The sequence below is a fragment of the Halyomorpha halys genome, unplaced genomic scaffold (assembly GCF_000696795.3).
Source record: "Halyomorpha halys isolate HHAL.00 unplaced genomic scaffold, Hhal_1.1 Scaffold252.1, whole genome shotgun sequence".
NCBI lineage: Eukaryota > Metazoa > Arthropoda > Insecta > Hemiptera > Pentatomidae > Halyomorpha > Halyomorpha halys.
This window is the reverse complement of record NW_027108761.1, coordinates 1-24,971: the sequence shown is the minus strand read 5'-3', so window position 1 is coordinate 24,971 and position 24,971 is coordinate 1. Positions and strand designations below refer to the sequence as shown.

General features: G+C 29.7%; 1 protein-coding gene and 1 long non-coding RNA gene across 5 annotated transcripts in view; one reads left to right on the top strand and one right to left on the bottom strand.

Moving 5' to 3' along the window:
- The window catches only part of LOC136795682 (uncharacterized), a 26,255-nt gene extending 19,250 nt beyond the window's left edge, over positions 1–7,005 (top strand). Inside the window, exon 3 of the long non-coding RNA XR_010843314.1 lies at positions 6,752–7,005. This is a non-coding gene — a long non-coding RNA (uncharacterized lncRNA). The remainder of the gene's footprint in view (positions 1–6,751) is intronic.
- Positions 1–24,922, bottom strand: part of LOC106680265 (centrosomal protein of 162 kDa) — a 40,337-nt gene extending 15,415 nt beyond the window's left edge. Inside the window, exons 1-6 of one of the 4 annotated variants that reach the window (XM_067047066.1) lie at positions 24,417–24,581; positions 24,190–24,292; positions 20,969–21,052; positions 17,802–18,299; positions 17,434–17,567; positions 15,658–15,831 (exon numbers count right to left, since the gene is read on the bottom strand). In XM_067047066.1, coding sequence (XP_066903167.1) covers positions 15,658–15,831; positions 17,434–17,567; positions 17,802–18,299; positions 20,969–21,052; positions 24,190–24,292; positions 24,417–24,527 — 1,104 coding nt within the window. In that variant the 5' untranslated portion in view covers positions 24,528–24,581. Of the gene's footprint in view, positions 1–15,657; positions 15,832–17,433; positions 17,577–17,801; positions 18,300–20,968; positions 21,053–24,189; positions 24,293–24,416; positions 24,582–24,794 lie in introns of those variants that run through there. The other 3 variants (XM_024363261.2, XM_067047067.1, XM_067047068.1) reach the window with 3 other exon arrangements.
- Between the last annotated feature and the right edge of the window lie 49 nt (positions 24,923–24,971).

The window sequence follows — 24,971 nt, the reverse complement described above, 5'->3', positions numbered from 1 at the left end:
TATATTTAATAGAAAATTGGACAGTTTAGCGAATCGGTGATGGAGGAGGAGGAGCTTAAATAACAGGTTCATATATAATTTATTTATAAAAAAACTTGTTATTTACTTCCTAATATAGAACTATTGAACTAAATTACAGAAAAATATGAAGTCATCCTTTCTGTTGGATACATTGTGAGAAAATGGTGGATTAGCAAAACGTAACATGGTTCAAGTACTGGATTACGTGGTGGCTCACTGTTAGGCATATAGAATACATCAACAATTTAAATTTAATTCCTCATTTTAGAAAATTTTTATACATCTATGTATTTTTATAAATGTCCCTTCTTTGTTCTGCTAGTGTACATTTGATTTCTATAAAAAATATGGTAAGCCGCAAAGGGTTTGCAACTATTTTTAAGTGCATTTTCAGCATACAATTATAACAATAAAATATAATATCAAATTGTATTATATTTAGTAATACATTTCATAACAAAAATTGTATTATTATTACATACAGCGACATTATTCAAATTTTGAGTAAAGCGTTAACAAGGCCACAAAACTTGGCTGACAGAGCGCTTTAAAACTATACTTACGGCACTGGTATAGTTACTTGTAAAAGACGAGAAGACATTCTCGTGTTACTTTTTTACTACAAGAACTTAGCAGAATATTAACGACTCTTACACCAGGTCAAAGATTTTGGCCTCCTCCAACCGCTTCCTGCAATCGTCTAGGTCTTGTACCAACACCATCCAGTTCCTGAACCCAAGGATATTTTTGGCATCTCCAACCACCCCAGCCTTGGTCACCCCTCCTCTTCAAGGTTAGAATTTTTGGCATCTCTCCATACACCATCCTGGTGATATGCCCTGCATATCTTAAACAACTAACTTCATTGTTCTAACATCAGTCTCCCCAAAGACATTGTATAGCTCATGGTTAGTACGTTGCTTCCAATCTCCGGCCACTTTTACAATTATATTATTACATTTTATAATAAACGCATCACAGAACTACTAGTTAATGAAGAGTTCAATGTTTTCTCTTTGGTAAAAATGTCTACAGGTGGGTTGTGACAGCTGCTTAATATATCAGCGACAAGTTTTTGTTCCTCACCAGTGCCTGATACTTTTTGTCACAGATTCTGATACAAGAGTTCCCTTCATCATAGGAGGGTAAGGTGTGTTTTATGGGTATACCATTTTTAAACCATTTCTTTGTTGAACAAATATGGTAGAGATATCTGACTGTGGTATTAGATTTCTGGAGTGTAAAAAGTACGGAGAAACGTTTAATGAAATCGAATCAATTCGATTTGATTATGAATATGGACTAATCAATAGACATTATCAAACTTTAAATGTTAAATCTATGTAGACAAAAAATTAATTCAATTTTGTTGAAATCATTGACGATTGTACGAGTTGGTACCTGGATCAATTTTGTATCAATGTCTCCATATCCGATTATTCCCTTCCCCCCACAATTTTCGCTTATGCTCGTGAACACTTTATCAGCAATTCAAAATGATTCAGTATGAAGATTCATTTTTGTAGAGTTTAAAAAAAAAAACTCAAATTAAACAACAATATTTTCTAAGAATTCGTTGCTAGAAATGTTATTTAAAAATTCGATGATAATATAACTTATAAAAATTATTTGAAAAAAACAAATTTACTGACTTCAATATTATATTAACTTAATTAAACTAATCCATATATAATTTTTTTTTTAGGAAAAATCATGAATTTGTTTTAGAGTCTTTTGAAACCCTTTAATAAGGATTTTCATATAAATAAAAAAATAGATATTTTGGACTTTATTTTTAAAGCATAGTTATTTTCTTCCGATGTCCAGCGTTCACGAAAAAAATTCATAACTCAACAATTTTATCTAAATTCAACTGGCTGGAAAGTTAAATTTCCACTCTTCCATCCCATATGAATATATTTTAAATTTTATTCCTTTATAATGGAGAAAAATTAGTTTAAAATATGGAAAAACTTCTCAAACAAATCATTTTATTATCTTGGGTGCTAATTTATTTAATTCAAGTCTGGTCCGTATCATTTTGTGTTGTTAAGATGGCTCTAAATCACTCCTTCTTTACTAACTTCTATAAAAATAAATAATTATTGATAATTTCGCAATTTTGTCAATAATGAAGCTTAAATTTGGGTCAGGCACAAGTAGATATAAAAAAAACTTTTAATCGCAAAATTGTCATTTACACCCTTTTGGATTCTCAACTACTTTATCAAATATTTGAGAATATGAAAAAAAGTAAGTGCGTTTAATATACCAGTAGAAACATGTACTTAGACTTGAATACTTTCCTAAGAGTTCCTCGATGAACTTATCCATCCTATATTACTAACAATGGTTAAAGATAACTAACCGGTACTAAACAATAATTGCGATAAAAGTAATCTCTAACTGGTCGTTCATCGTCTTGCCTAGCCTCTATATTAATACGTTCGATCATTTGTGAGATGGTACTGCAGCGAATTTTTTTTATTTTTCATCCAGAATTATATTCTGTAATTAATAATTCATTCTGAATTATTTTTCATCATAGTAAAAATATATTTTACGAAAATAGCGAGTTTATTCTAAGATTCTAAACAAGGATTAACAGAACTGTACCACTATCTGTTTAGTTTTACTCGAACATTCTAAACAATGCCAAACCGAAGTATGAAATTTTATTATTATTTAACGATAAATGTTACGAACAACATGAAATTCTTCGACATTAAATCGGACTTATATTTTACTATTTTTTGCTTTTGAAATACCACATACAGTGCAATATTGCAATACAGAGCATGAGTAAGTAATTATTACTTATAGAGGTTTCTAAATATTGCGTATAGATGGATTATCAAGTTTGAAAGAAAAAAAACACAGTACACCAGGTACACCTAACTCTTAATGACCCACATGTTTGACAGCTCTGAAAACAATAGGTCATTACCAAGGTGACTGGGTCACTTCTTTCAGCTCTTACTAAACCGCTTTCCTTTTCCAATACGATAGTTCGAGTCACTTATTTTTGCAAATCTCGTAAATCCTCTACATCATGATCTTAAAATCCCATTTGTCTCAGAGATTATTAAATCTATGAAAAACTCACTGACCATCCTAATCACTTAGTACAATTCCTATCCAGCATTACCCTTCTCAAATATCCTCAAATTTAAAACAGATCTATTGTAAATAATTGTATTGAAGTTCAGGCCATAGTCAAATTCTTTACTCAAGTCCTGATCTTCTGCGTCCAGCGCCTTCACTCATACACCACTGCACTGAATTTGGAAAGAGAAACGCCGGAATTCTCTGGAGCCCTGCATTTTCCTTCACAAGTGGGTGGACAAGCTCGGTTCAGAGTTCCACAGGTTGAATGTATATATTGTAAATAGGATGTCTGTATGATGTTATTTTACTTTAACTTTGTTACGCACTATCCTCACCACGTATGCCGATGATACATGTCTTTTGTCAGTGGACAATGATCCTTACATTGTATCCCAAACCCTCCAATCCCACATCACCACCCTTGAAGAATGGTGGCAAAATTGGAGGATTAAAATTAATTCCAATAAATCCCACCAAATTACATTTACTCTTCGTCGTAAACTCTTGACCTCTTGCCCAACAGTATCCTTTAATAATACCCCACCTGTCGAACAGATCCGTTACTTAGGACTACATCTCGACAAACGACTGACATGGAATCCTCATACAAGACTGAAAAGACGGGAAACTGCTCGTCGATTTCAACTATTACAACATTTACTAGACAAGCGGTCTAAATTGCAATCCATTACAAAAGACTGATCTACATGACTATTATAAGGCCTATCTGGACATCTGGAGTTGAGCTTTGGGACTCCACAAAACCAAATTCCTCCCGAATCCAATCCTTACAGTCCAAAATCCTTAACGCTCCTTACTTTGTCACAAATCAAGTCATCCATCATGACCTCAATGTCCCATATGTTGCCGATTTGGCCAAAACCAGATACCATTCCTTTCATGAAAAACTTCCCAACCACCCAAATCCACTTGTTTCTAACCTGCCTTCTCCTTCATTACCTAATAATCCTCCAAGGCGTCTGAAAAGAAGATGACCTCTAGAAATGTTATTGGAGTTCTATCAATGGGTTGATTCTTCACATGTTTGTATCATGTCACTATCTCACCTACAGCAAATTTACTTGTTTTTTTATGTTATAACGTTTTAAATAACAATAAATAAATGATTTAAAAAATCTCTCTAAATATGTCTGAAGGTACTCTCCGATCTCTGTTCCATTTTCTGTAAATTTATGACAGAATGTAATATTACATAGAAAAAATAATAATGGGAGTCTATTGCCTTACTCAATGAGCTCGCCAACCCCCAGATATACAGGCAATAATCCAGACAGTATCTCGTCTACCGGAAATGAGGATATGGCAGAATATCCAAATCATACCAACTTTTTCTTTCAATTGAAAAACTCACAACTAATGAAGCTGTGTAATGACCATGATGTCGTGCATTTAATAAAGACTGAACGTCTGAAATGGGTTGGACATGTTCTAGGAATGAATAATAATGATGTTCTAAAATGCTCCTAGAAGAAAGATTTTTGGTAATAGAAAATTTGAAAGCACTCGTCTGCACTGATTGGATTATATAGAAATAGTCCGGAAAAGATTCAGAAAAATTAGTTTTTTTTTATGCTTTGAAACAGCCGCCATTTTTTATTTCCCTTACCTAATTGACTCATCAATTTTGACTAGTAATTATACATAGTTTTCATTAAAGTAATCAAAAATTGGGGTGAGATAACTGCCTTTTTTCTCCTCTTAGGCTCTTGTACTAAGCCCACAGAACACTGCGAACCTATAAGCTGGAAATGTTTCTGTGTTGCTCACACCCACTCCCAAGTTGGTGCAAAGGGAGTTTCCCCCTAGGAAAAAAATTACGAATTAGGCAGATAAAAGTATATTTTGAGTCACTTATCATTTAGCTGTTAAAACAGTTATTCAGCTACCACAGGAAACATAATTAATAAAACAGTTCTGACAATTCCTCATAAAGATTATCAGTGTAAACGGACGATTCCACGGCCCATCCGAAGGCTTCCGAGTACTGCCGATTGGCAACAATATAATTATATATAGTGGCGTATGTGCGTAGCATGGGTGGCATTCGCTCAGAGGGAAATTTGATTGCCTGCTTAAATTGTTTCAATTTAAAAAACTAAAATATACAATAATTCTAAAGAACTTTTTTGGCAAGAACAATCATTTTTATCGTTTTTGGTACAGGTTACCAATAAAAAAATTGACGAAACAAAATCTTTAACATTTTGACAAGATATTATTACTATTTATTGCTATCGAAGAGGAAGGCAATTTCTATAATTTTGGCCGCCTCCACTACCCTACGCCACTGATTATATCAATGCTATTATAGTATTAGGCAGTTATTCTTTAGTCGAGATAATATTTATATAGTCCAACATATTAATAGATTTATTATACCAAGTTTATGCTTAGAATACGCATCATCTTTAAAATATATCGCACGATTTTTTCAAAACAATTTTTTATAAGTACGATCGTAAAGCCATTATTATCCCGAACTTCATAAGGGTTTCGACCAAAACATTTGACAGATATACATCCTACAGAGAAATTACTGGACATTCCCCAGGGCTAAATATTATTGTTATTAAAAATAATAAAAGGTTTACATTATTGAAAAGGCTCTGAGAGTTCAATTGACCCATTAACCATGAACCGGTTGTTTCGGAAACCATGTCGGTTATAAACTGCCGGCGCCTAGCCCACTTTCCTGAAGAAAGTAATATGAAAAAATGCAATAAAAATTAAGTACACCAGTTATTCACAGCTTTAAGTTCAATTTAAAAATCTTAATAATGTATATTTTTAAATGTAAATTCGATTTGATTGATCTTTCGGGCGTATGTTTATTTTAGGCTTTTTAATTTTATGAAAACAATAATTTAACATTTAATATTATATTATATATAATAACAAGTATTAAATTGTCAGATTAAAGTAATTAAGTGACATTTTTCAAATAAGAAGTTTTTTGCTATCTACTTGTACCCAAATCAAATCTATTCTTCATTATTGACAATTGTTAAGGATAGATTTTTATTCAGACACAAGTAAATAGAAAAAAATACCGTAAACATGTGCCTTGATCACTTTTAACTCTAACCGGGAGTTGTGATAAAAAAAACATCTAGCATACTATTCCAGTATTGGTTGAAAATTATTTCTAATGATACAAAATAGCGGGATCGAAGTTAGTTTAGAACTACTCCTAGTTTGATAGGAACGGTTGAAACTTTATTGCAAGATCGACCAATTGCCAAAGAAAGAATATTTTGTCCAGAATGGAGAAATATCATGCTTTAACTCTTTGATAGATTATTTCTTAACATCACATTGAGAAAACCGAACAATTGATAAAAAAAAAAGAAAAAATTCGTCTGCTAACCTTGATTTTATTGTGTTTAGTTCAGAGTCATAAAAAAACAAAACAAAAACAATACTAAATATAGTAGCATACATAGTCTGTAACAATTATGATTTTCAAGTATTTTGTTAAACAAGTTATGTAAGACAAGAAGGCAACTGAAATAGATACTAGATCTTTATATTAATCAATATGGTGTTATTCTATTAAAGTTTATATATTAAAAGGCAATAATGCATTTATTTATTTTTTTAGCTATTACGAGGATTAGTAGAAATTCACCAGAAAGCAAGATTTAAGGTATTTGAGTAACTAACATGTAAGAACATTGAGCATTGTGAAAATATTTTGAAATAATTGTGGTAAAAAAAGGAGAAAAGTTGATAGTCGAGGAAAATCTACAGCTAGCCCAATACTGCATTTCTGGAAAATTCTGACTCTAGCTAAATAGATATTTTCCAAAAAGCAAAATGAGAATTTTCACTATTTCCCTCTTGAACCACACTAGAGCAAGAATAAAAAACCGTTTCTATTTATTTTAGTTTGTTTTTTCTATCTGAATATGATTATGAAAATGTATAACTATTTTAAACTTTTATTGAAAGATTAATAGTTGTACATATGTAATAGATTGTGGAAAAACATTGTCCGGGGTTGTGGTCAATAAAGGTATAATAAAGATTAACTATTTTGTACCTTTATTGAATGGAACCTGGACTATCTTCCTCCAATCTATTTTAAATTTTAATAAATGCATCAAATTTTGTTTTTAAAATATAGTGTTTTAAACAAAATGAATGCAACTAGACTAATGTAACATGATGATTGCATTCTTTTTATTCTTAGAGATAAATCTGATCCAGAATAAAGATTATTTATTATTTTAAATAAATAATGATAAAATATTTCATTAAATATGTTTAACATGATATTATGGGTCCTGATCAATCATTGAAAATAATTCAAAAGTAAATAATATAAAACAATCTTTACATAACAGTTTTTAAATAATGTAAATAGATATCTCCAATGGAGGCATAGTTTACTCTGGAAATTTTTTGAAAAATAAATACTAAAAAGTAAAAAAAACAAAAAAATTAAATTTATTTTGCTAGTCAGATGCCATAAACTTATAAAAATAATGAATATTAAGCTCTGATTAAAGTTCTATGTTGTTTTTAATGTTCATAAATACTTATGAGGATTCGGACTCCCAGAACATTTGGTGAGCTAAGACCATGGTTAAAAGTGTCGAGTAGTATTTGAGCTATAATATTTATTTAACATTAACAAATGTGTAACAGTTGGAAAAGAAGAGTTAATGCAATATTATGGATATAAATAATGTACCAAAACAGTAATTTTTATTAACATTATAATGTACAAGTATTATGATTATAACATTATAATTATAATTTATAACATTATAATAAGTTATTATATTTAATAACTATTATATTATAATAATGTTACATAATATGTTTTTTATATATTATAACATTATAATGTTAAACAAGTATAATGTTTCAAACTTACTGCCTTCATTATTTCCAACAGACAGCTGTGTATTAAAAAATGGAATTACCAATACTTTTAAAATGGGAATACTTCATTAAAGAAGCATCGATTTAAATAAATTTCATCCATTATATTTGAAAAAGGAAATTCCCAAAATGTCGATTTCTTGTAATATATATATAAAAAAAAGGGTTTTGATAAACTGTATTGCAGGAACTATTAGACGTACATATGTCTACTGGCATTAAAGTTGAAGCTAGATTAATGCACCATAAAGTTTATAAGTATTATCTTTGTAGGAGTAGCTAATTCCATGAAACTTGCCAAAATCACAAAATGTTGATTTCTCGTTATTTGGAAGAGAAATACTGGTTTTTGACAGATCGCTGCGAGAAAATAAAAAAAAAATACTTTGGACGCTATATTTTTCTAAACTTAAGTACCTAAAAAGATACCGACGAAGAACAAAATAATACAAACTCCTTTGGTCCAAGAGCCGGAAAGAAAATAGGCAGTTATTTCACCCCTATTTTTGATTATCTTAATGAAAACTATGTATAATTACTAGTCAAAATGGATGAGTGCCAAATATAGAATAGAAAATGGTGGCTGTTTTAAAACCTTAAAAAACATTAATTTTTCATTCGGAGCTCTATATCTTAAAAACTATCAATACCACTAGAAAATCTAAAAGAACATTATTTAAAGAAGAGTAACTTTTCTGAAATATTAGCCCAAATAGAGCTATTTATGTCCAATATTTCTCGAGATATACCGTTTTAAAAAGTAACATTTCTTAAAAATGTATTGAAAGATTAGTAGTTTGTTAATTTATTTTGAGAAATGTATATCTCAGGAACTATGTGACGTATAGATTTCTATTAGCACTCAAATTTAAACAAGTTTAACGCACTATAAAGTAGTTTATGACCTTTACCTTCGTAGGAATAGTAGTTTTCATGATATTTCCTAAAATAAATTGATTTAGAGTTGTTCGGACAATAAAGTTTGAGTTTTGAAAAACTATTTCAGAAACCATAGGATGGCACGTACAGATGCCTGCCAGAGCTCAAATTAAAGCTAGTTACATTTACTATAAAATAGTTTATAACGTTTATCTTTGTAGGACTAGTAGTTTTTATAATAGTTGACAAAATAAATTCACAAACTGTTAATTTCTAGTTGTTCGCATAAAATGTTGGATTGAAAAATGTATCCATAAGACGCATCTTTAGATTCATAAGACGCAAATATGTGTGCCAGGACTCAAAATAAAGGAAGTTTAACTTAGTAGTTTATGACACTTATCTTCGTAGGCTACTTACTACCCCTACGATTTTATGATATTCGTAAATAAATATAAATTTGGCAAACGAAAATTTGTCCGAACACCTATAAACTACTCTATTGTACATTACACTATGTTTAATTTGAGTGCTAAGTCATCTGTAAGTCTCATGTTTCCTGAGATAAAGTTATAGCTCAATAAATTCACATACTTATTTTTCAGAATATATTTCATGATTTTTTCTTTTCCAAAAATTGTATCTTGGGAACTACTCAACGTAAACAGCTTTACTAGGACGTATTTCTTTTTTAGTAAATTTATTCAAATGTAAATGATGTTCTATCAGGTTTTGTAGTGTTGTAGGTAGTTTCAAAGATAAAAGGCTCGAAATGAAATTTTATTTAATTTTTAAACAGCTGCCATTTTGTATTCCCTATAACCATACTTGGTAGACTCCTCAATTTTGAATAGTAATTATAATTAATATTCATTACATTGATCGAAAATTGGTGTGAAATAACTGACTTCTTTTCCATTGGACTCTTCTTGGGTACTACTTCTTAGTGTGAGTCAGTTCCACCCGAAAGTATCTCCTGTACTATTGTCTAAATTAATAAAATACAAACTCTTTGATACTGAATATAAAATAGATAATATACAAGAATATAAGATAGATAATAATCTGATATTTTTAAGAAAAAATTATACTTCCAGCCTCGCCGATTTGAATACTGGTTTTCAGAACTTGAGAGTATACGCGGAAGAAACATGAGCTGCTGATTAAGTTTCTACAAGGCAGGGCGTCCAAATCCGAATAGCTAAGTAGCCCTCTTGGCATAGAAATTGGATTTTTGTCTTGTTTTCGAATCGGATTCATTAAGCTGGTCAGTTCTGACCGGGTCGCCAGGAACTGGTTGCATATTACGGTACTCCTGTCTCACCAGTTCCGTTAATTCTAGATATCTATTTCTTATCAACTTTTTCCAAAAGTAACAACTCGTAATTACTGAAGAAGAGAAAGTGATATCGTATCAAATTAAAATCAAAGGCATCAGACATCGACAAGGTATAATAAATCCAATTATTCATAAGAGTAATCAACCCCATATATATCTTTTATTTTTTTTTGTAGTTTTTTTTATGCAGAGCGATGAATCATAAACTAATAATGACAATAAGAGTATACTAGTTCTCATTGGTTACATTGTGGAGTGATATATCTCATTACATACATACTGAAAGATAATCCAGAAGCTGTGTTAGTCTACTCAACGGTGAATTAATTCCATAGAGAAACATTAATATATTTTATTGACTCCAATGATCTGTCATAATGATATTGTTCTTCCTGACTAACAAAGGCAAAGGTACTTCGGATTCATGCAGAAAATTAAAAAAATGTATGTCCCCAAAATTGAAAATTTTCACTCACCTTATACGTTTTAGACCTCAAGGTTGATGCCTAGTTGGTTTCATATACCTAGATCTTGTCAGATTCCGTACACTATTTCCGTTTACGCATGTACATATTTTAATCGGTACACCCATAATTCGAAAACGGATGGTCTAATTTAAGCCAAATTTGGAGAAAAGTATAAAATAGGTCTATTATCATGCTAGCCGCACACTGGAAACTTTTTAGTCTCGGTGATTAAAAAATCTAATCGGTTGAAAGTTGCCCGCTGTTGTTCCAAGCGCCCGCTGGTTGTTGCCTTGGAGGAAGGAGTAAGTTGGCAGAAATAGTGAAGCCAAAAAGGTGGACCTTATCTGCCTTTCAGGGGCGTGGCAGAGGAGTAGGGGAAGAGTACGAGCCAATCACCGACTGCCTTTTGTTTCAGTTAAGATTACAATGGCGGGCATTGCAGGAGAGTAGTGCCCTGGTTGTTGTTAGTGGTTGATATAGTTACCTAACATCAGTTTCAAAAAGGATTTCGTCCAGACTGTAGGCGTTTGTACTGTTGTTTTAAGGAAAAGGAAATAATACAGAAAATTTGACGTCTATCTACTGATCAGCACAACGCAATATAATTGGTCAATTTTACAAATAGTTTGATACAATTCACACAACAACTTTTTTTAAAAGATTTTTGTCCTCATTTATTTTTGCGGAGCATAATATAACTTCTATAAATGCTCCGATGTATAGCAATATGTCAATATAGACTCGACGAAATTATAAGAGCAACTTTTTAATCACCAGTATGTGAAAACAGGTACATATAAACATTTGGGTTATATTAAGCCCCCAAAATTGAACGTGTTGAAATTTTTTAGTTGCTACATATAAATAATCACTCAAAATAAATAATGTGCTCTATTGTGATTATAAAGTTGCTAGACTAAAGTTTCTAGTGTGCGGTTACCCTGAATGTCATCAGCCTTCATAAACTACTTTCGCTTATCCATTCCAAAAAAACTCCTTTCTGTATAAACCAATATTTCAACAATGGCTCGTCCTATAGATGTTTTTTTCAAACAACAAATCATTAACCTTGAAATATATATAATTAATTATCCAATTGAAATTTCTAGAAAAACAATAATTTGCAAAAAATTCAATTTTCACAATAGACAACGAGATCAACAGTGAGGAAGATATAATCTTTGTACATGAGACTTATTTTTTATTAAATGAATTCTTATAGATTTTTATCTAATGGTATATTATATGAAAAACATATAAATAACAAGAATGGCTTCTTATTTTTCAAATATTGTTTTTATGAATTCGCGAAACTAATAGATTTGCAAAAAAGATTGTGGAAACTTTTAATGGGTAAGCATTTTACTTTTTCAAGCAAGAAACTCGACCAAAAAATTTTTTTTCAAAAATCCATCTATTATAACTTAGTTACTTATTTTTTCAACTTTGATCCCCAAATACACTAAATATAATCGGTGATGAACTTGAAATTTCATTCATTCGAATCGAAAATAAATTAAATTCTATTTGATTATTTATAAGTGCTCATAGGATTAAAATAATTCATGCCGTAAAATATAAAAGTACCATTTCTTAGCCAGTGATTTACTCAAGAAAGTTTGGACCAAAAGAGAAACTCCGTTATTCTCCATTAATGAAAGAAAGAAAGCCTTTCGTACTTGGACATGACACTATAAAAGGATCTTTTAAAAAGATAGTTATGAAGTTACTTATTGTTAAATGTTCACTTGAAAACAACAAATATTTATTTTATTTAAAATTATTTTTTAAAAAGTTTGTTATTATTTTTTATTTATTCAATAAAAAGCAGAATTAACCCCTTAACTTGCAGACTCGAGATTATTCGAAAGTTTTATTTTATGCTGCGATATTTTTTCACACTGGAATTTAATCGAGAATTTAAAATAACAATGTGATAAATAACAATGATTTATTCTCTGTAATAATCCTCTCTCTATATATAGCTTTAGCCTATGTTGACGTATGGAGCTAGGTATTATAACCGATGTCCAAAACGAAAATAAAAATTTTGATTATTTTTAATTTTTTTTTGCCAAGACGATGTCCTAAATTGTGTTTTTACATTAAAATTTTTTTTTTTTTTAAATTGTGCCTAAAGGGGTTAAACATTAGTGCATCACAAAAGATTTCTCAGTTCCTTAAAGTCCTAATTTGTAATTATCAGCATTAACTACCAATGACGAATACGTGCTTAGTGCACTAATGAATTTAGCAGTAAATTAATGCACTGCACGATAAAATCAATTCAGTTAGCGAGATTAATGTATCACGAACGAAAGGTCGTGACGCGTTTAACCATGAATAAACCTTACTAATCTCTAGAATCTTTCAATGACAATATATTTATGCTTTATTCTGTATTTGGAACAAAAGGGCATAGAGCCCTTTGGAATTATCACAAGGGCATTTTATTATCACACGCGCCATTTCCTTTCTTCTGCAATCCTCTCAATGCCAAGTAAAAAATGTTAAACAAAATATTCAGGAAATCAATGAATGATAGAAACGTCGAAAGGAAGTAAAGTTACTGTAAGATTAAGCATTTAGCGTTATACAAGTTTTATAAAGAATGCTGCAGAATTTATAGAACTATAACATAATTTTAAGAAGTGAGAGGATTTTCTTGCTCACAGAGTACACAAAAGATTACAAGTAAGCATAAAAAAACTACTGAATATTAACCTAAGAAACTTTTATTAAAAGAAATAAACCCAGGACAGATTTGAACAAAAACAAGGCAATTAGTAAATATATAAAAAATAGACCATGTCAGTATTTTAATATTAAGATAGAATCTCAGGTATAAAAAAAAAGTTAAAATATATACGTCCAAGTAAGTAAAGAATGACCAAGCCTCTTATGCTTCAAACTTTACATTCTATCAAACGCTGTCAATGCATATTCAAATCCTGCCAGAGCGAACTGACTTTTATTTCCTTGAGAAACTCCGAATAAATCTTGACTTCTTATTCTGGTTTAGCAAAGGATGGTAACCCAACTTTTCCTGCTCTAAATTAGAGAACATAAGAGCATTAACCCCTCCCCCCCCCAAAAAAAGGAGCGTAAAATTATATCATTATTATGAATAAAGAACCTCAACTACTAGTCAGATAAGTAGCTAGAGCCACTTGTGAGGAGAAATATGGAATTTCTTAAAACTTTTGACTGGATAATAATTTTGTATACTTGACCTCTATAAAGTTTATAAGCTACTAGCTGATCCAGCAATGATTCGCTAATGTTATATTTAAGGATATACACGGATTTAATGAACACAATTGATAGTTTGTTATAAATTACTGTATTTAGTTAAAATAAAAAATTTATCTCTACTTCATTATTATGATTTAGTAGCATAAATTAAACCAATATATGTGATAAAAAATTAATATGAAATTTGTATTGTTTGTCAGACCGACTGACCTAGCGAAGTGTGAAAATGATTTTTTAAGGAGTGAATCAAAGATGATATTCCTTTTTTAGCACCTCAAGATGCCCTTAAATATGAATTTTCGAAAAAATCAGAAAATAAAATTCTATTTATAATATTTCAACAATTAGGAACCATTTTAAAGATATCGTGAACAATTTCGTTCAAGTTATTCCATTAAAAATTGTCAGTAAAATGATGACAGTGTACAACATACCAATAAACTAGGACTTAACTTTCCTACTATAAAAATGTTTAAAATTTTTTTCAACTATAATCAAAATATCTTCTGAGTAAAAATTATCTTAAAAAATAATTCTAAACATTCCTAGACTGATCTACATGTAATCTGGACAAGACATGTACAATCTCGACGTACGGAGTTGAGCTTAGAGCTCCACTAAACCTTTGAATTCCTCTTGTATATAATCTTTACAATCCAAAATCCTTTGTATAATCCTGAATGCTTCTTACTTTGACACAAATAAAATCATACATAAAGACCTTAATGTTCCGTATGTAACCAATCTAGTCCGAACCAGATATCACTTCTTCCATTATGAACTCCCTAACCATCCAAACCCACTAGTTTCTAACCTTGCATCCTCTTCCACTCCTAACAATCCTCTGAGGCGCTTGAAAAGAAGATGGCCAAGAGAACTGCTAACATAAAAATGTCATTATAGTGCTACCAATGGGTAGTTCTCTACACACCTGTATCACACCATTATAACTGAGATAAAATTTACTGGATGTATTATAATGTACAGTTGTAAATTTCAATAAATATATTAAACTAAGAAAAATAAAATAAAAAAACATTCCTACATAAAGTAGTGCATTAAAAAAATAAATCCAGTTTAATTTTCAAAATGATCTGAAAATTATTATTCCAACTCTCGACTTTTTCACTTTGTTTGATAAACCTAAACATTTCAAAGCCTTATGGGTAAAAATTTGTAACATTTTACTGTCATAAAAAATAAACTTACAATGTTTTGGCTGTTTTGGTTAGTTTCATCAATGAATAAATTTATAACAATCAAAGATAATAATAATCATAACAACTATTTAATAATCTTATAAGCTGAGAATCTATGAAAATGATGGTCATTTAATACCTAAATAAATGAAAAGTTAATTAACAGAGTTCATAAAGATATTTTAAAATACTATATTAATCGAAGAAACCATTAAAAATTTGATTTGAAATAGAACACAAAAAAGTAATGTTACTCTTTCAGACTAGAGATGTGAATAATTAGTTAACATCGAACATAATAATAAGAAAAATATATAAAGTTCAACAGTGACATATTTAAGAAAATGTGAGCTTAAATTAACAAAGAAAATAGTTTGATACGTCTGTAAACTGAAATAATATATTATTTAAATTAATATATGTCAAAAAATTATTCTGAACAAAATACAAAAAGCTATTATAGATAAAAAATAAGTACCTTAGTATTAATGATGTCACTACAGAGTCGTTGATTCTCTCGTTGATAGCTAGCTATCAGTTCTTCTTGGCTTAAAATTTCTTCTTTAAGTAATGTAAGTCTATTTTGTTCTGCAATATTTAATCTGTCAGCAGTCTCACTTTTATCTTTGTCTTTCTTTTCATACATGGCTATCTGAAAGTTCATAATTTTATATTTTCAAAATGTTGACGAAATTAAGCTCAAAGGAAATCTCACCATGCCTTAGGGTCTTCTAGATGTAAAAAAAAAAAAAAAAAAAAAGCATCTTTCTCCAATAAAATAGACAAGTAAAATAAAACTGAACTGTATCACTAGGCAGTCCTTATGGGGACAATGAATAGCGTTGCTGCCTATGAACTGTGCAGGTACGGGTATTATTTCCCTGAACAGTAAGGATTTTCTTTAAAGGAGCTAAAGACAAGAACTGAATCCACTCAGCTTTTCATGAATAACTACAGGACTAAAATTATTGACTCAATCTCACTTAATAAAAGGTTGGGAGAAATTATCGATGGCTGCACAATAAAATAATTGCTACTAATACATGGATAATTGAGAGGAAATTAATTCAATAAGCCTAGTCTCTCTCAAGAGAAGTTTAGACATTTTATACCAATGTTAATAATAAACTGTACACATAAATTTGGACTATTTTCAAATTACTTCATGAGAAAAAGAAAATAGTAATATAATTAGTTAAATTAGTTTTAAAATGAAAGAATATACCTTTTATTCTCAGGATTTCCCCTCCTAAAAATAATTTTTATAAATAAATATGAGTGCTTCAGCTGCTAGAATATATTTTTTTAAAAATATGATAGGAAAAAAAAATAATCAGTCCTTGTGAAAGGGTGAAGAACCAGAAACGAGTTATAGACTTTCAGGAATACTTTTAATTTTAATGCAGGACAGTAAAAAAATGCTTATTATTAGCTCATTAATAAATAATTTAAAGTTTGCATGAAAATTTTGCTGCCTGATTTGCAATTGATATTTTTCTAAACTTTTAACACCAGGTTATAGAGAAAACTAGATTCCCTGAGCTTTCATTGAAGCCTGGAACATATTTTAGTTGAAATTAACTTTGGACAGAGAAGAGAGGAGTCTAATTCCAGATAAAAGCCCAAAAAATAAGAACTAAAAAGTCAACTGGAATAAGGTAAATTATATATTTTTATTTTATTATTATGAAGCTTGCTCTTTAGACATTATTACTCTACTATGGCGAGGCCAAAAGGAGGGTAATGTATTCATTTTTTCTACCTTGGGTTTTAGTTTTTATTTTGCTTTTGCTTTTTATGCTTTCTGGTCATCAGGGGACTCATTCATTGTACTATGAAGCATCCTTGGAACCGTAGGAACATCCAGAAAGATTACATATAACTGAATAAACTCCCCCTCCCACCTTTCTCATTATATACCTACTATTTAAAACTTTTGGACACATTGAAGCGCTGTTCTTAAAAATATTTTGATTCTGCTAACTATGATGCCTATCAGAGGTGAGATTTCAGAGACTCCATTTTTTTTATAGGTTTAGCGAATTTATCAACGTTTAGGAACATTCGTCTTACAGCAGTAATGCAGTAACATATTTTACAACTTATAACCACATTTTAAGAAATATTTCAAGATGTATACATTCCTATCACAATTATAACAGAATCTTACAAACTTACTGTGATATCTATACAATATCTAAAATCTATCTATAAAATAAACAATTAAATTAAAAAATATTAAATCTTGTAATACCTTTAAATTTAATGACTCTATTTCTTGTTTTAATAATGCCACATTTTCAGTAGTTCCTGTTGTATTAACATCCTTGACCATTGATGCCATATTGTCTTGTTTTTCAACAGTATTTACTTTCTCATTCATAATTACTACATTATTTGAAAAGAAACAAAAAAAATCAGAAACATAAAACGAAAAAACAAACAATTATTATAAATTGTTTAGAAAGAAATTAAAACAAATGCTTAATTTATAGTTGGGGGATATATATATATTTCTTATTAAGTGGTAAACAAAACTTTTTAGGAGACCATTTAAATTTGTTAGGTAATTTTTTGGGGGGAATGATTAAAAAAATCTACAATCAAACTTTTGATGAATACCTGTAGTGTCTGAAGCCTTTACAGAACTGCTAGCTGGCGTTTCCAACGGGACATCAACATCTTCATATACGGTAGCTAAATCAGATAATTTTAACTCATATACTTCAGATTTTTTTTTAATAACTTTATTATTTTTTCTGATATCATTTCTAATGTATGGTCTAGAAGGAGAAAATACTGCTCTGTCAAGTTTAATACCATCATCAAGTATTTTGGTTTTTTCGAAATCACTAAAGCTTTTACTGCGTTTAATCTGAACATCTGTAGGTTTATTCTGTGATTTATCAGTAACTGCTGAACGTTGTTTACTATCTTCTGAGAATGAAACACTGGTAGCTATTTTGCGAGATACTTTATCTTTTGAACTTTTATTAGAACATAGATTCTTGGTTGAATTTGGAACCGGAGATTTCTCTTCTTCAATATGAGACGCAGCTGAGCACACAAGCTCCTCTGCATCCTTTAAAATTTCTTCTACACTCCTGCTGTCGTCTAGTCCTTAAAAGTTCAAATAAAATTAAATAATCGTATTCTAAGTATTGTTACAGAAACTTTTAACATATTTACATGTAAAATATGTTTACTAAATAAATACAAAAATTGGGGAAAAAAATGGGTTAAAATAAAACAAACATCTAAATAATCATAATACAATATCCCACCCAAAATTATGATTAAGAATTATAAGTCCAGGAAATAGACATTGTAATATAATAAAAAATGATATATATTTTTTGTTTTTTATTTTAAGTTGATGTTTGGCACGACCAAGAGAGCCATCTTCAGGGCTAAAGTAGAGTGTAACATATACTATTTCATATGAACTCTAATAAGTACCTAGGTTTTCTTACATATTATTTGTTCCACATCACTCTAATCTTTCAGGTCGGGCCTTTACTCTAAACAATAAGAAAAATCTTTTGTTATTTTTATAGAACTTATAACCTTTACATATCTATACAGACAACTATATTTCACTTCAAAATAATCATTATGTATCAACACCTAAATTCAATAATTTTGGTGGTATTTTCATTTTTCTGTCATAATCGTTACAGGAAAATATAAAGTTACTCAAAACATCATTACACAAAACAAAACCAAAATGTTTTGAATCTTAGTTAAATATAGGAATATAAAATCGTACACTCCATGGATGCTGTACTTTCACATTAAAAAAAAAATTAGTATGCTTTTACTTACTTATTACTTTCCCTAAAAGACAAACTTAAAAAAGAATGTTTGGCTTCAATTGAAATTACTCAATTCAATATGTTCTGCATGATTGATCATCAAAAATTAATACTAAGGATTTAATTAATTATTATTTAATATTAAATCTGCAAGAAATATCAAAAGAATTTTTAATCCTTCAATAGAATAGAAAATTACCACAACTTTGTATAGTGAATATGATTAATCAACACTTTTTTTGATTGTTCTTTTTTAAACAAGAATAAAAATTATAAATTATTTATATTATTAATCTAACTAGATTAAGAAAAAAATGAGGCTTTGAGAACTAGAATGGACCAATCTATCCAGTTGTGATTTTAAGATAAATCGTTTAGAAGATTTTTGTCTGACAACTTTAGACCAGTTTTGAAAGTGTGTCAATTGATCCACTCTTGCTCTGTCAACTTGAGATTCAAGACATATCAGATCAGTAGATATAAATTCAGAATTCACCAATTTTCTTGTTTAAGCATTTGAAAAACATGTTCAACTTACAACTATAAAACAGAATAGTTTTAATAGAATCAAATATGCCAAATTTTGTGCCTGGTAACTACAATTTGTAGACATCATTGATTTTATGTTACCCTTTGGAGACAATTGCTGTACAATCACATCACATATTTACCAAATCTTATGTGAACATGCTCTTGATAAATCACAATGATTTAAAAAATTCAAAAGTGGTGATTATGAAATGAGAAACGAAAAACGTGGAAGATCGCTGAAAAAGTTAGAAGATAGCAAATTGCAAGCGTTGTTGTGATGATGATGCTCAAATGTAACAACTCATGGATCAATTAAATATGACATGAGAAGCTGCCTTCATATGTTTATAAGTCATGGGGAAATTGGTTACACAGGAACGGAATAAAATTCAACAGAAAAACCATTAGTGAAGTGCTGCTCACTAGATACAAAAGAAAGCCATTTATTCATTGAAGTGTGACTGCTGATGAAAAGTGGATATGTTTCAGAAATTCCCACCATAAAATACTATCAATGACTACAGGCCAACCATAACACTGACTGCAAGGCCAAATTGCTATGGCTAGAAGACAACCTTAGTGTTTGGTGGGATTAGAAGGGTGTGATGTATTATAAGCCATTAAAACTTGATAAAAATTATTAATGCCACCAACAACAAATGATCATTTTGAATCAAACTTTGCATGAAAAAGGTAAAACTAAGAGATTTTGCTTCATGATAATGCATCATCACATTGGGTAAAAAGGAAACGATTGAAGTGTTTACTTTTGGATGCAACTCACTCCCTAGACTTCGTTACATCCAGTTATTGTAACTTCTAGACATCAATGAAACACAAGATGTGCAGTGCTTCACATCTTATGAAGTATCTTTGGTGTGGCACCCACTCATTGTAAGAAAAATTAAAAAATGTATACTTAATAATACTTTGAATAAAACATTGTTTTTCATATTTCTATATATTCATATATCATATTTCTATATCTGGTCAGTAGCTATATCTTCTGAATAATTTTGAACTTATTGAAATTCTTTCTAGAGCTAACAAATGGCAAGACATACAGTGCTTTGATACTTCAAATCCAATGTTCCAAAAATGAGGGATAGTCCACTCTACTAATCTCATTTAATTAATTTATAAAAACTTTTTAAAAAATTATTTTTCTACTATAATTCGATTTTAGTAATATTTCCACTTTTTATTTTGGTCAGTTTCAAAGTAATTACTACAAGCTATCACTATGACTTTTAAAATATGCCCTGCCTACAACATGAAGGCTATTTTTCTCAAATCCAACATTAATTAATAATAAATAAATTATTGTGTATAAAATATGGCAAAGAATTAAAACTCCGAGTTTAAATATAAAAACAATATGGTCAAAGCACATACCAGTTATTGAAATTGCATACTAAAAGAGAAAGATAACTTTAAAATTACCATTATCAGTACACTGAGAATTATCTGCGCTCTGAGCAGCCAATATTTCTGAAATTTCATGAAGTATTCCTTCGATATCATCATCTGAAACAAAGCATTACCAAGGTGAATCAATTATAAATTATGTATTAAAAACTATTATGTATATTAAAAACGATCTAAATGAAAAATCATTAATTTTTGAATTGGAAAGGGATTTACATTATAAATTTTGAAAAATAAATAAATAGCATGCTAACCTGAAACTGGTGTTATCTTTTACCATTATTTTTATAATAAACAAGATTTGATGTGGTAGTTGTCAACCATCTTTCTTTACCTAATCTTGAAAATGTAAAATATGGAAAAAGAAGCTTGTGAATTATAATAATTTATGGATGGAAGGAAGAAGGTAAATCACAAATAATATTTTTTAGTCCATCAAATGACCGGAGAAGTTCAATGTTACTCATTACCATGATTTTATTTTTTTTTCAATTTGATGCAGGATATAGACTATATGAGCTGTTGAAAGCAAAAGTGGTGCGAATCAAAACTAGAGTTTTGAGATATTCAAAACTTTAGGTAAAGTTCTTGGGAAGGAATAAGAAGTTCTTCTGTTAAAAGTAGTCAGTCACTAGCATATCCAACAAATTATGACCATTTGAAGCTAATCCATTCAGTAATTAATTATTTTTAATGAAAATTAATAGTGACTTTTACCACTTTTTCTCTTCACAGTTCATATATAGAAGATGGAAACTAGGTGCATGCGATTTTTAAACAGCACAAAGCTGGTTTGGCTTATTAGTTCTATTAAGTAAAACTTTCTAAAGGTTAAGCAAAAAGAAAAATGGAAATTTGAAAGATATTGAGGTAAACCTCAGTAAGCACAAAAAACTGTAATATTTACTTGCTTGAGGTTAGTTACGTGTATAAATACAACTTATTTTATCTTACTAATGATAAGATATGTGTTAACATTACTGTGTTTTTAGAAATAACATTGAGATTCGAACAAATTTCTTACAACTCAAGGTGGAGAAAATATAAGCATGAACCTATTTAGTTATGATAGATATATCATATATTATATAAATAGTCTAGGCACAAAGAAAAAAAAACATTATTTGAAACCAGAATAGGCTAGTGTATTAGACTGCAAACGAGAGTATATAATCAATATTTACAGAACATAAAGGATAACAACACTTAAACAGTACAGAGGGTAATGGAAAAAGAGGCTTGATGAACTCCAGGTCTTATATCATCAATGATGAAGATGCCATAAAAATGAATAAGATATTCACTAATAAATTAGATTATCAGTACTGAAAAGTTGAATATATTAAGATTAAATGTAACTAAAAGCAGAATTACAATCGACAATGTGTCTGAAAAAACAAAACAGAGGAGGAACTCCAAAAAATTGTGTGTGTCTACTCAACTGTGTTGAGTTGCTAATTCACACAGCATACTGATGGGTCTAATAAAAATTTAAAAAAAAAAAGCAAATTAGATGGGACAAATAAAGAATACAAACAAAAGATTGATTTTTTAGAATATTTTTAAAAATGTACTGCGATGTAACATTCCCACTGAGTCTAGAAGAAGGGTTTCGGCCATGCTCAATAACAGGTTCTTTTCAATATCCTGTTTCTCCAAATAATTATTTACTGTAAGTGGGATGTTTTCCCTAATCCTAAATTAATGCTCTGATAATAAAACATATTTTTCACCAAATTGCTTGGTAAATGTTTCATGTAAGCAAGGAATAAATTTTGTATGAATGTCCTCTTCTTTTCTTTTATCTTGATGTCCTAATCCTGATTATTTGTTTTGAACCTTATGATAATATATACTACTAGCGCTTTCTTTCTTATAGCACAAAATCCTAGAATGTTTACAAACTTTGATTTATCTTCAGGCAAAACACTTTTTGAAAACATGTAAACATTTACTTCCCAAGTAGATGGATTATTTGCTTCTTTATGATATTGCGCTATCAAGTAACAAAGAGGGTGGTTTTTGGACGTTTGCCCAAAAGCCCTAACACAGTTGAAGTGGGGTTCCTGGCTATAAAAATTTAATTGGTGCATACTATGTATACATTCAGGATTTTAGAGGTATTATCAATATCATTACTTTTTTAAATTATAAACCATCAATTCATATTATTTAACAAGCCTATTGAAGTCATTGATTCAATTAAACCTAAATATTATATAATGAAATTCTTTGTTAAATAACATGAAACATTAAGGTTTAACTAATTCCATAACTATAAACCTAGGTATAAAATTATCTTTGTATTATTAAGTAACAACATCAATATGCCACCAATTCAGTAAGGGTGCATAGAAAATTGTTAAAAGACATTATACCACATTCCTTACATAAATCTAAACACCTTTTAGTTGTTTAATATATTAAAGTATTGTTTAATGATAAACTTCTTGAAAGAAGATAGTGTGGGTAGCGATCAAGAAAAAGAATAAAACAAAAGTTTTGACTGTTTATTAATGGATAGATTTTCCAAAGGACTGTTGCGATTGATGGAGGTTTATAGGAGAAATGTAAGGTACAGTACTATCAGCAGATGTAGAGCCCTAAAGAGGACCTGCAGTGTTGGTTGAAAGATTGGCCATTAATAAATATTTTCAATAATTTTTCTAGAATGGAACCCTGTCTACTGTCTAGTGAATCATCTCTATATATAATTTTTTTTTACATTGCAACAGCAAACTAAGGAAGGATAATAACATACATAGCTAGAAACTAACTCTGTCTGTACCTAAGTTTGTCTATATCAAGTGCTTGGTAATGCTACATGTAAAGCTTATAATAAATGTTGGCCGGTTAGAGAAATCAGAGGAAATTTATGAAAGGTATGATTTAAAATGACCATACATTTAGATTTAAGCAATAAACTACACATATTGATTAATTTTGTATTTCATTTGATAATATTATAGCAGATATGTTCATATCTATTATGGGTTTGAGATAAGCACTTAATAAACTTAGGGAGTTGCATATTAAAATGGTTCTGATAACTAACTAGTAAAGAACCATATTGTAAGGAGTACTGCTGTTTATTATTTACAGGGAATAATTGTATATATATTCAAATATCCAGAATCAAATTAGGATTCCAACTAAGCCAAAACTACAAAGAAACAAAAAGAAAAGTAAGCAGCAACTAAATGTAACAGCCATACATGCAGTGACCAAAATAATACCTGTATTTGTATTAGGCATTAGTGAGGGAAATGGTTGCGCTTCAATCTGTTTGCTATTAACATTAGTGCGCTCCACACTCTGTGTTATAGTTTTGCACATGTCCTAAAATATTAACACTTTATATATGAAAAATAAATAAAGTGCATAATATTCCAGTAATTTGAAATGCTGAACAGAATTATTGCCACAGAAGCATAGATGTGACAATGAATTGTTCAAGAAATACCTGGCATAATTTTTCATTGTTTAAATAATCTGTCATTGAAGATAATTCTGAAGAAAAAGAATCCATTGGTTTTAATAAATTCGAAGTTGTGCATAAAAAACAACAAATCATAACTGTGAGGTAACATAGCCTACGAAAGCGTAACCTTCGCTGAACAAAACGAAGAAACTTTGAATTTTTTTTCCCGCCATCGCTTAGCCAATGAGGAATTGTGGCAAAGGGTCAGATAGCTATACTTAAATCTAATTGGCTACTGTTTTCAGAATGATAAGATTAGACCAATTTAAATCCTGAAAATATATTTATTAGTAATAGATATTTTAGACACGTAATGTTGATCTATTGGTTAGTATATTTAGTGATGTTAGAGGATATTACTTAATTTAAAAATCATTATTCACTTAATTCTTGTTTAAATTTTCCAAAATTGCGGTAACATCTTAACATCAGATAATGGCTTATTTTCAGGGAACTCTCAAGATACCTTCAAATGTTTTAAGACATGACCTCTGTGAAGTTGGCCCCCCATCCTTGAAAAATTTCAATTTTTTTTTT